We start from the raw sequence: 11,196 nt of genomic DNA, 5'->3' as shown, positions 1-11,196 counted from the left end.
TTCAAGCCCAGGTCCATCCGGCTCCAGGGGGGCAGCGCAGTAGTGGTTACAAGCAAAGACTTGGCTGTCAGAAATTTGTCATTTCCTACTGGTTTGCCAGTTACTTAACCCATCTGTGCCTCAGTTTCCTCATCTGTAAAATGGGAATAATAGTATGTACCTTATGGAGTTGCTGTGAGGAACTGAGGATATGACATCTAAAGCATTCTGCACAGTGCCTGGCACACAGCCCATGTTCAAATAATGGCAGCTGTCATTATTTACTACACTGGCCTCTAACCAGAGAACTTTCTGGAATGATGATGAATGGGTGGATGAATTAATGAAAGTGAAGACGTGGCTCCATGAAGAGGATGGATTTGCACGCTGCCGCTTCTTCTGGCCCCCAGGAAGTCCGGTTCAGCCTGGGGACTGGGAGGTGACACAGGTGGCCACTCATTTCCATAGCACGCACGCCCGACCAGCAGTGCGTGGCAGCGGTGGAGGGACGTCCGGCCTCAGTCAAATGGTTCACGCTCCAAGGCCAGGCTGTGGTTGGGCCCCCAGCCACAGCAGGGAAATGAAGAGGCTCCCTGTGCCACCACAGACACGGGGACTTACTGTGATGACCCTGCCAAGAGGTTTCAGGCACTCGGGCGGGCACTGGACCCTCGGGAGCCACCAGGCCCAGGTCTGGAGTCAGGGGAGCGCAGAGGGAACAAAGTGGACATGGCTGAGCACCCCCACTGCCCCAGAAAAAAGCGAGGCAGAGGCGCCAGGGTTAGGGGAGTGGGGTAAAGTGGTAGAGGGAGTAGCTGGTAAGCTGGGGGACCTGATGGAGTGGGTTAGCTCTGGGCACCCAAAGACCTAGGTCCAAACTCTGGCCCTCCTACTTACCAGCTGTGTGACCTCAGGCTTGTCATTTCACTTCTCTGCTCTCTATAAGCCCTTCCATAAAAGGCAGATAATAGCTACCTGGTAGGGTCACTGTCAAGGTTTAATAAGACCATGTAGATAAGACATGTAGCCAGTACTAGGCTAACTCTGCCACTGTCTCCGTGACTGTGAGTAAGTCACTCTATTCATTCAAAATCATCAACAGAGCCTACTTGCCCCTTGACTGTAAAACACAGCTGCCCCCTTCCCTTCTGTGAGTTCAGCCTGGCTACTATGGTACTGCCCTTGGCTCCTGACACAGTCACTCATGGGCTCTGGGACTGGGCCAGCTTTGCCCACAGCCAAGGCTCCTCCTGTACAAGTCAGTAGCAGCACCTAGGCGAGCCAGGGAGGAGGGATCTGCCAAACGGTAGAGTCCTCAGCCCCCTTCCCCAGCTCTGAGATCCTCTACACCAATGGACCTGGTCAAAGGACCCTTAGACAGGGAGGTGTCGATGTGTTTTAAGAAACATTGTCTGAAACAGGCCAACACATACATTTTTTTCCCTCCAAAAGTCAGCTGGCTCGTGTGATGGTTAATTTTTTGTATCAGATTGGCTAGGCTTTGGTTCCCAGTGGTTTGGCCAAATACTAGACTAGTTGCTGTTCCATATTATAATCTAATACAATGTAATGACCTTCCATAATGTAATCTAATGCAACGTCATCAGTCAGTTGAAAAGAGTTTCCTTAGTGTGTAGTCTGCCTCCAGACTAAATATTTTGGCAGAACTCGCTCTCTCTCCACTTTGCACTTTTTCCATCGCCTGACTGCTGGATCTTGGGACGCAAGTCTGCACAAGTTTTCAGCCTACTGTGTAACCCACAATTGCGTGAGCCAATTCCCTGAAGTAAATCTTGCTCTCTCTCTCTTCATAGATATATATCACTGGTTCTGTTTCTCTAGAGAACTCTAAGACAGCCCATATGGGATTGAACCCTGACTCTGGGCTCAAGCTAACTGGCCACAGTTGCTCCCTCCAAGCCACCACCTGGCCACTTGGCCCACCCTTCCTTCCATCACACTGAGGGCACTGTGCTCCTGTCACCTGACAACACATTGGCAACACCATCAGACTTAGGAGAAGCTGGCCACCCCCCACAACCCCACCAGGAAGACCACTGATGTAATTAAGCAACAGGCATTTATTGGGTGGCATCAGGGCAAATCCCATTGCCACCTCACAGTGTAGAACTAGTTGAACCGAACACACCTCCTGTCCCAGCAACTTGCCCTGACCCCACCTGGGGAGATGCTCCCCACGCAGGTGGCATCAGCACACCCCAGTGACCATGGGTACAGTGCAAGGTAGTGGCACTTGGGAATGGCTTCACAGCCCCGCTGGGCACCACGCCAGTGTTCTCTGAGAAGGGCCCAGCGCTTTCAAAACTCATTGCTGTGGAGTTGATTCAGACTCATAGCGACCCTGTAGGACAGAGTAGAACTGCCCCATAGGATTTCCAAGGCTATAAATCTTTACAGAAGCAGACCACCACATCTTTCTCCCTCAGAGCAGCTAGTGGGTTCTACCTACTGACCTTTCAGTTAGCAGCCGAGTGCTTAACCACTGTGCCACCAGGGCTCTTTCCCAGCACTTTCAGGGCACCCTAAAAACCATCCTCAAAAGTCACCCCTTAGAGATCCCTGGTCACCTGGAACCTAACCAGGAGGACAATTTGCCAGTGGCCACCGAGGGGCCAGTCCACACAGAGCCATTTACTTGCCAAGAAGGGACAGTCCTTTGGAATCCAAGGCTAGGCCAGGGGGAAGGGGTGCTGGGAGAAGGGAGGGTGAGGCTGCATCCATCTGGGCCCGGCCTGTTTTGACTCAGCTCAGCGGGGCCAGAGCCCCACAGGGAAATCCGCCAACAAAGGCTCTCAGTGTAGCCGTCTCCAGAGGCAGGACCAGAGGCGCTAAGGGACAGCCAACACAGGATGAAGCCCTCCCCACTCCCCACCCATGTTTTCTAAAATCACACCCCAAACAGGAAGGACCACCACATGCACCCTGTGGCAGTGGGCCTCAGTGGTCCCTTGGCCTACCACGTGGAGCCAGCCAGGAATCAGGTAGGCCTTGGGTGAACAGAGAAATCCTGGCAAAAGGCACACAGGCATCTAAGGTGTATGGCTGGGCAGAGGTGCTCACTGGCTCAGGGCTATTGAGGAACGTGGGCAGCCCTGACCAAAGAGTGCAGCCCAGCAGGTGCCCCTCACTGCAGGCAGCAGCGTTTGCCAGCCCTGCAGGCCACCCTGGGCCACACCTAACTCTGGAGGTCTCAGGGAGGAGCCAGGGCTGAGGTTGGAGGTTTTCCAAGGGCCCCAGAGCAGCCTCCTTTTCCCTAAGGGATCCCGGGAGCTGCTCCATCTCCATTCCGCAGGTCCCCGAGCCCCTGGGCCAGAGTATAGGGGAGAGAATCAGACAGATAAACAGCCAGGCTCCAAGGTCCTACCTACCAGACGGAATTTCTAGAATGGCCGGCAGGGTCAGGGGTGGCAGCCCTGTTCCTCCCCAACATGACTCAAATCCGAGCCAAGCCCCTGACACCGAGTGGTGGGTCAGGAGGGCCAGAGTATAGGCCGGAGGGGGCAGGGGGGTCTGGCCTTGGTGCTGGGAAGGGGGCTGTCCCAGGAGGAGCTGGGTGAAAGGGCTGGGGACTAGGGAGGACCAGTGCAGTCAGAAGTCAGTGGTCTGGATGGACAGACAGGTGGATGTCAGGAGGCGCTGAGCGGGCTCACTGCATGTATGAGTAGCGCCAGTCTCCCAGAGGCTGGTGGGTCTCCTTGATGACCTGGGGCGACGTCCAGCGCAGGATGTAGTGTGGCCCCCCAGGCTTGTCATTGGTGCCTGTTGAAAAGACAGCTCTGTGTTTCTCTGAAGATTCAATGGTTCTGGGCAGGAGGGAGAGGGGTGGGGAGGAGGTGATGGAATAAATGTGGCACAAGCGATGGGCAGCAGGCAGCAAGCTTGCCCTGCACATATGCCTGGCTTGGGGCACCAGAAAAACATCAGAGGGATGTACAGGAGAGCCGGCACATGGCAGGCAGGGATGTGCCTCAAGCCTGCCGGGATGAGAAGGGCCAGCACAGCTAGAACTAAACATTTACAACCAGGGGCTACTGAGCACATCTGTGCCAAGTGCACACAGCCCAGGTCGGCTGAGGAAGGAACCAATGGGCAGGCATGTTGCCAACACTCCCAGGCTCCACGTATCCCATCAGCAAGGGTCTGGGAGGCAGGGGAAGAGTGGACTGGGTGTCAGGACACCTGGGTTCCAGCCCTGGCTCTGCCACTGGGCAGCTGTGAGCTTTGGCAAGTCACCGCCCCTTTCTGAGTCTCAGTTTCCCCATTTGTAAACAGAAGGAGTTGGACTTCAGTGATCTCGAGCATGGTGGTAAAAAGTGTGGATGCTGGAATGAAAATCCCAGCGTCATCGCTCCCTAGCCATGTGACCTTGAGCAAGTCACTTTCCCTCCTTGTGTCTCGCTTTCCTCCCCTGCAAAATGGGAAGGATGATAATAACCTTAGCTCACAAGGTTGTTGAGAGGACTGAAAGAGCATGAGTAAAGGGCCTAGCACAGCACCTGGCACACCAGTAAGTGCCCAGAAAATGGTGCTATTCCTGTTATTGTTAACATCCTTCAGAGGAAGGAAGTCATGTCTCCTGCTAGGAACTTGGCTCCCCTCTGGGAAGGGCGACCCACTCACCAGAGGCTCGGGCCCCCCCAAAGGGCTGCTGGCCGACCACCGAGCCAGTGGACTTGTCGTTGATATAGAAGTTGCCGGCAGCATTCCTCAGCATCTTTGTGGCCTCGTGGACAATGTCCCTACAGGGGCAGGGCAGTGGTTAGAAGGCAGCCAGCCTCCCTCCCCCTCCCAGCCCTCAATACCTGCTGCAGCCCACACTGGGTCAAGGACTAGGTGGAACCTGGGACAGGTGACACTGGCTAGCCACTCGCTGTATTTTCAACGAACAGCTGGCTGCTGCCTCTGGATACCTTGCTGGGCAGCCTGCCTGCCTGCCCGGGCTGAGGTGAGAGGGAATGGAGAGAAAGCAGGCAGGCAGCTTCACTACTAGGAACAAGTCCGTGAGAGTAATGCCGGGACAGCCCCTAAGCAGGGTCTCAGGGGAGGGATGGGGACAAGAACCAGCAGGGACAGGAACATCAGAATTAGAACAGCAGGGCTGCAGTGGCCCGGCCACTCACTTATCCTGGGCGAACACTGCCCCCGTGAGGCCGTAGGTGGTGGTGCTGTCGACCAGCTGGAGCGTCTCCTTGTACTTATCATCCGGGTAGACATACACGGTGAGCACAGGCCCGAAGATCTCCTGGGAGAGAAGCCCCAGGGTCAGGTCCACACCTGGCCCAGGCCCCTGAGCCCTCCCAGTCTCCCTGCTCAGGTCTCTCCCACCCTCTAGTTCCCTGACCTCAGTCCAGACCTCAGCATCTGCAAGAAGGACCAGTAGTTACTTCCTCCTAGTTCCCTCCAGAGACAGGAATGCATCCCCACGCCCTGCCCTGCCCACCCCACCCAAACCTGGCAAAAGAGCCAGGGGAACGTTCTGGCCTTCCCTGCAGCCACGCCCATACCCAGAGAGCAAAGGGCCCAGGCCCTCAGGAATAGGAGGCTTCCAGCAGCAGCTGGTGTAGGAACCCCTCTCTGGAGGGTTCATGGTCCCTGATCCCTTAAGGGGTTAGGAGAAGACCTCCTCCCCCAGCAGCCCTCACCCCTGCACTGTCACCTAGACAAGTGCCTTGACTTCTCTGCCTCAGTTTCTCATCTATAAAATGGGGATGACACAACCACCTCATCTCAGTCAAGTGCCCAGTTGTGGTCAGCCCATAGTGAGTCCACTATCACTGCAGTCATTGTGGGTGCTATGGGCAGTGGGAGGGCTGTGACACAGCTGAGATCCACAGTGTCCAGGACAGAGCCCTGGATCTGAAGGCCTGAGCTCAATGCCTGGCCCTGCTCTCACTGGGCATGAGACATCCCCCTGTCAGGGCCTCACTCTCATCATCTGTCAAATGAGGACCATGCTACCTGAAAAGTGCCTGGCTGTGTGCTATGCTCTGACAAGACTGTTCTCATCTGGGCTCCAGGCTGCTGGGTCCCGTCCAGTCCCGTCCAGCCCCCTCCTCGCCTGCCTAGTCACCTCCTTCATGATGGGCTCCTGAGGGTCCTTGCTCTCGACAATGCAGGGTTCCACAAAGTAGCCCACAGAGTCATCACACTTGCCCCCAGCCAGGATGGTGAGGCTGGGCGAGGAACGGGCGTGCTCTAGCCACTTCTTGATGCGGCCAAAGGACTGGGTGGGCAGGAAGGAGGAAGTGTCAGGGCTGCTTCAAGACCATTCCAGCAAACCCCCAACACACACCCGAAACCCCTATTCCTGAAGGATCCAACTTCTGAAACGGGGTGGCCAGTGGGATGGGGTGGTGAGGGCAAAACCAGGTCTGGCTGACTCATGGCAGAGACAAGGGCATGTTTCACATGTTACTTACATGTTTTCAAATCAGCTTTTCAAACAAGAATTTTGTTTTCAAGTGGTATTGCCGAACTGTTTAAACGTGCTGTTAACAAATGTTCTTAAATAAACTATACCCGAGAACAAGCATTTACAACTTAAAAAATATCTTCTTCTTGTTAGTTGCTGTTGAGTTGATTCCAACTCATGGCAGCTCCATGTATGCAGAGTAGAACTGCCCCATAGGGTTTTCAAGGCTGACCTTTTGGAAACAAATCACCAGGCCTGTCTTCTGAGGCACTGCTGGTTGGGTTTGAACTGCCAAACTTGTGGCTAATAGTCGAGCACTTAACCGTTTGCACCACCCAGGCACTATAATATATATAACTATTTTATTTACATATGTTTGAATTTTAAATATATTTTAATTATTATACTGTATACATAATATGAAGCCCTGGTGGTGCAGTGATTAAGCATTCAGTTGCTAATCAAAAGGTCAGCAGTTCAAATCCACCAGCAGCTCCTTGGAAACCCTATGGGGCAGTTCTACTCTGTCCTATAGGGTTGCTATGAGTCAGAACTGACTCGATGGCAATGGGTTTGGTTTGGTTTTATACACAATAAATTTATAACTATATAATTTTTATAAATGTTATATTTATATATGGGTATATGCATGGCCAAGTCTCTTTATGTTTAAGCAAATAGGCATGTGTGTGCCTATGTGCATATGTGTGTGTTTACGTTCATGCCTGCGGACCTATACACGCCTACGTATATACAAGCACGCACATGGATATGCATGTGCACATGTATACGTGTGTGTCTATGTTTATGTACGTAGGTATGTGTGTGCCTATGTGCCTATGGATGCGATTTGTGTTTCTGTGGGTAGACCTACATGTGTGTCTACACACACAGCTATACATGAATGTGTACATGCACATGTGCATTCAGGCTCATGGATGCAGATGTGTGTGCCTATTTGCATGTGCATACATGAGTATATGTGTGTGTGTACATACTACGCATTTAACAAAGGCTTCTTGAGTCTTTCAGGGTGTGTAGGAGATGAGTGCTTCTCTGGTTATGGATGATTCTGCCCTGTTCAAAGCTCTGTGTGTGCGTGTCTCTGTGTTTGTGTGTCCGTGTGTGTGTGGGGTGGGGGTGGGTGGCTACAGAGCTGCCCTGCTCAAAGCAGCGGGGCTGGGCTGCCCCCGGGTCAGGGATCCCCATCTCTTCCTCCCTCTCCTCTCCCCAGTCCAGGACCCAGGTCCCAGAAACATCCTGCTTCTCGCCCTGTACCTTGGCATCAATCACTGCAGAGAAGAAGGTCCCAAAATCCGCTGCAGGCTGGAGGCAAGGGAGACACCAGAAGAGACGAGTCACCGCAGGCTGGAGACAAAGGCCGCCTCCCTGCAGCCCCAGCCCCGCCCGCACAGGCCTCTCCGGGGGCCCAGCTCTCATCACTAAGCTGCCCAATCCCATCAGCCCCCCACTGGGCCCGGTGGGAGACACTCACGTCGCCCACTTTGATCCTGCTGTGCTCCTCCAGCAGCCGCCCTTTGATCCGCGGCCACAGCGAGCTCGGCACATACAGGCGGGAGCAGGCAGAACACTTCTGGCCGCCATACTCGAAGGCCGAGCGCAGGGTCCCGCTCACCACGCTGTCCACGTCAGCCGAGCAGTGGACAAAGTGGAAGTTCTTCCCACCACACTCTGCGGGGGCAAGGGGTGGGGAGTGACTGCAGAAGCCAGCTCCACCGGCCAGCCCAGGACCCCAAGCACTGCCTACTCCTGTCCATGGGACCCCAGGGTCAGTCCCCTGCACTTCGTGGGTGAAGGCTGGAGAAGGCACAGAACTGGAGCTGGACAAAACGCCAGAAAGTGATCAGCCAGGTCCACGCCCCACTCTACAGACAGGAAACAGAGGCCCAGGCAAGGGTAAAGGGCGTCAGAGGTCACTGGATCCAACTCCCCCATCACACAGATGAGAAAACTGAGACCTGGGGTGGGATGGGCTGCTCAACATAAAGGCAGAGGAGGGACCAGAATCCAAGGCTCCCAACAGCCAATCCTATGCCCTCTCTACTTGTAGAAGTGGGCAAGCTTTCCTGGCCAAGGGGGGAGGTTCCATCCCATGTCAACTGCCAGGGTTGGGCCCCTCCCTCTCTACCATGGTGGGAAACCACTCCCCAGCTTCCTTAGCATGAGGGGGTCTCGGGCAAGTCACTTCACCTTTGGGGCCTCAGTTTCCTGACTCAGTTAAAATATCAGCTAACAGCTGCTCACGGTTACAAAGCACTTCCCAGTGCCAGACTCCGCTCAGAGGACTTCGTGTGCTTTGTCATACTGAAGCCTCACAATAACCTCCTGTCATCAGTCCCGTTTTAAAGATGAGAAAACTGAGGCAGAGGAATTATATCACGTGCCCAAGGTTGTCCAGCTGGGAGTAAACAATGGGCTCTCTCAAAGCCTCAGGGAGGAGGTGGGAAGGAGACCCTGAGAGTAGAAAACCAAGGACAGCTCCATGAAGGGGCTGATTGTTCTCTATCTTGAAAAGTCAGATCAGAGTGCATCAGAAGGCTGAAAGTTGGAAATGCTACAGCTCGTCCTGAGGAGGGTTCACCTTCCCTGATACCCCCATCAAAGCTCCCAAGAGCTCAGGAAGGGGGTTCAGTCACCCCATGGGCTCTACCTCCCCCAGGGACAAGAACGCTGAACTGCCAGCCCCAGCTCTGCTGTTAATGTGCTGTCTGACCCTGGGCAAGCCCGTCCCCTCTCCAGGCCTTAGCCTTCCTGTCCAGAAAACAAGGGCTTTGCACCAGGGCACTTTCCCAGAGCACATCCCACATACTCTTGGTCCACAGGGCCTCTGAAAAACAGGGTTCCGTGGCCTAATGAGTTTGGGAAACATTGCATACCAGCCCTTGCTCCTCAAGATACACAGCGCATACTCAAGCATTAAAGGCTCTGAGAAGTCCTGCAGGAATCAGTTTTGCTTTGTTCTTTAACGCAGCACATGCCAAATTTCCTTGACCATGAAACTATATCTTCGTGAGAAAATTATTAGTATTTCAACAAGATCTGGCCCCTGACGACCTCTCGGCTCCATGTCCTACCACCATGTCCTCCCTCACTACTCCAGCTACATTGGCTGTTCTGTATGTTTCTATAATGCCCTCAAATCCCATAAGCTAAGCCATTATTACGCTTTCAAAATACAGATGCATAATCACTCATAATATGAATTTAGAAATAGAAACATGTCTACCTTTGTGAGGCCAACATTAACTATAAGTCATTAGAAACCTGCAAGTCCTAAGAAGGTTATTTAGAAAATTTCTTAACTTAGACATAGATGCAGGTGACGTATGTAAAGAACATAAACAACCTTTAAGCTCACTTTGACCTGGAATGCTGTGACGCAAGAAAACATAAAGCTAAATAACCTCCCTAATTTCTAACCTTGACTAGAAGATGCTTCATTCAGCTACTAACACTGGAGAAAAGACATAACATACTACTCTTTGACGTCCCACTGGCCCTCCTTGTGTGGCGCCAAGGTGACAAATTCACATATAAACCCTAAATTTCTGCTCACTCACTGAAAGAAGGCTGAGATGGAAATGAGATTCTGTCCGCTGCCGCCGACCTTGGACCCTAGCTACGAGGGACCTCCGCTGAGTTCCAGCTGTGGTTAGGCCTTCCTCCCGAGACCTCTGGTTAACAGTAAAAGCCGGAAGTCTAAAGATTTGGACTCTAATCATTGAACTAACATTGCAACTGTACTTGTTAATGCTGATTCTCTAGTTCTAAATGAATGTTGTGAGGTATCATCTGTGTGCCTTGCCATGACTACCTTGCAAAAAACAAAACGAGTTTATGCATGTCAAACCTCTATTAATTTTCTAAGATAAAATCCTACACAACACTGGCGTTCTTACTTTACTTCAAATATAAGCTCATTCCTACCTCATGACCTCTGCATCTATAGTTCCCTCCGTCTGGACCCGTGCTGTCTGATACAGTAGCCACTGGCCACAAGTTGTTATTTAATTAAAATTAAATGAAAAAAAAAAATGTTACTTCCTCAGTCACACTGACCACATTTCAAGTGCTCAAGAGCCACATGTGGCTGCCATATTGGACAGTACGGATTGGGAATGCTTCCATCATCATGGAAAGTTCTAGTGGACAGTGCTGGTGCCCGAGACGGTTCGTCCCCAGATTTTGTATGGTTGGCTGCTTTTCATCCTTCAGGTCTCAGCTCAAAGGTGGGCTCCTTGAAGAGGCCACCCTGGCCACCCTAAGCTGCCACACCCACCCCTCTGGTCTTGACCTCTGACCTCTTTTCCCACCTTTATTTCTTCAGAGCCCTTGTCACTACTGACATTATCTCATCTATTTATTCATTGTCTGCCTTGACTACTGGAATGTAAGTCCATGAAGGCAGGGGCTGTGTGTGGCGTGTCATATTGCAGCCCCATGAGCAAAACAACACCTGGGTGGGCACTTCCTAATCTGTTGAATGAATGAATGAACAAATGCACATCCTGAGGTCTAAGTGCACTCGCTGCATGGCCCCCTGGGAGGGCAGAGGCTCTGTCCCTAAGGACCCCCAGTTCTTGGCTCCCATAGGGCCGCGGGACCTACAGCATCACCTCCACCATCTCCTCTTCCATGATAACTGGGGAGGGGTCCCTAGGGCCACCGGGGAGGTGCAGGGAAGGGGACTCACCTCCCGCCAGGCGTGGGAAGGTCCGGAACCGGTCCAGATTCTGGGCTACCTGCTTCCACAGGTGTTTGAA

The 11,196-nt window shown here is 52.8% G+C and overlaps 1 protein-coding gene across 1 annotated transcript in view; it reads right to left on the bottom strand.

Moving 5' to 3' along the window:
• Positions 1-3,646: 3,646 nt before the first annotated feature.
• ALDH4A1 (aldehyde dehydrogenase 4 family member A1) overlaps positions 3,647-11,196 on the bottom strand; it is a 43,063-nt gene continuing 35,513 nt past the window's right edge. Inside the window, exons 5-11 of the mRNA XM_004377276.2 lie at positions 11,127-11,191; positions 7,908-8,104; positions 7,691-7,738; positions 6,071-6,223; positions 5,121-5,242; positions 4,621-4,739; positions 3,647-3,759 (exon numbers count right to left, since the gene is read on the bottom strand). Of these exons, the coding sequence (XP_004377333.1) occupies positions 3,647-3,759; positions 4,621-4,739; positions 5,121-5,242; positions 6,071-6,223; positions 7,691-7,738; positions 7,908-8,104; positions 11,127-11,191 (817 nt within the window). The remainder of the gene's footprint in view (positions 3,760-4,620; positions 4,740-5,120; positions 5,243-6,070; positions 6,224-7,690; positions 7,739-7,907; positions 8,105-11,126; positions 11,192-11,196) is intronic.

The sequence above is a fragment of the Trichechus manatus genome, unplaced genomic scaffold (assembly GCF_000243295.1).
Source record: "Trichechus manatus latirostris isolate Lorelei unplaced genomic scaffold, TriManLat1.0 scaffold00048, whole genome shotgun sequence".
NCBI lineage: Eukaryota > Metazoa > Chordata > Mammalia > Sirenia > Trichechidae > Trichechus > Trichechus manatus.
The sequence above is the reverse complement of the archived record's forward strand: the minus strand, read 5'-3'. Positions and strand labels throughout refer to the sequence as shown.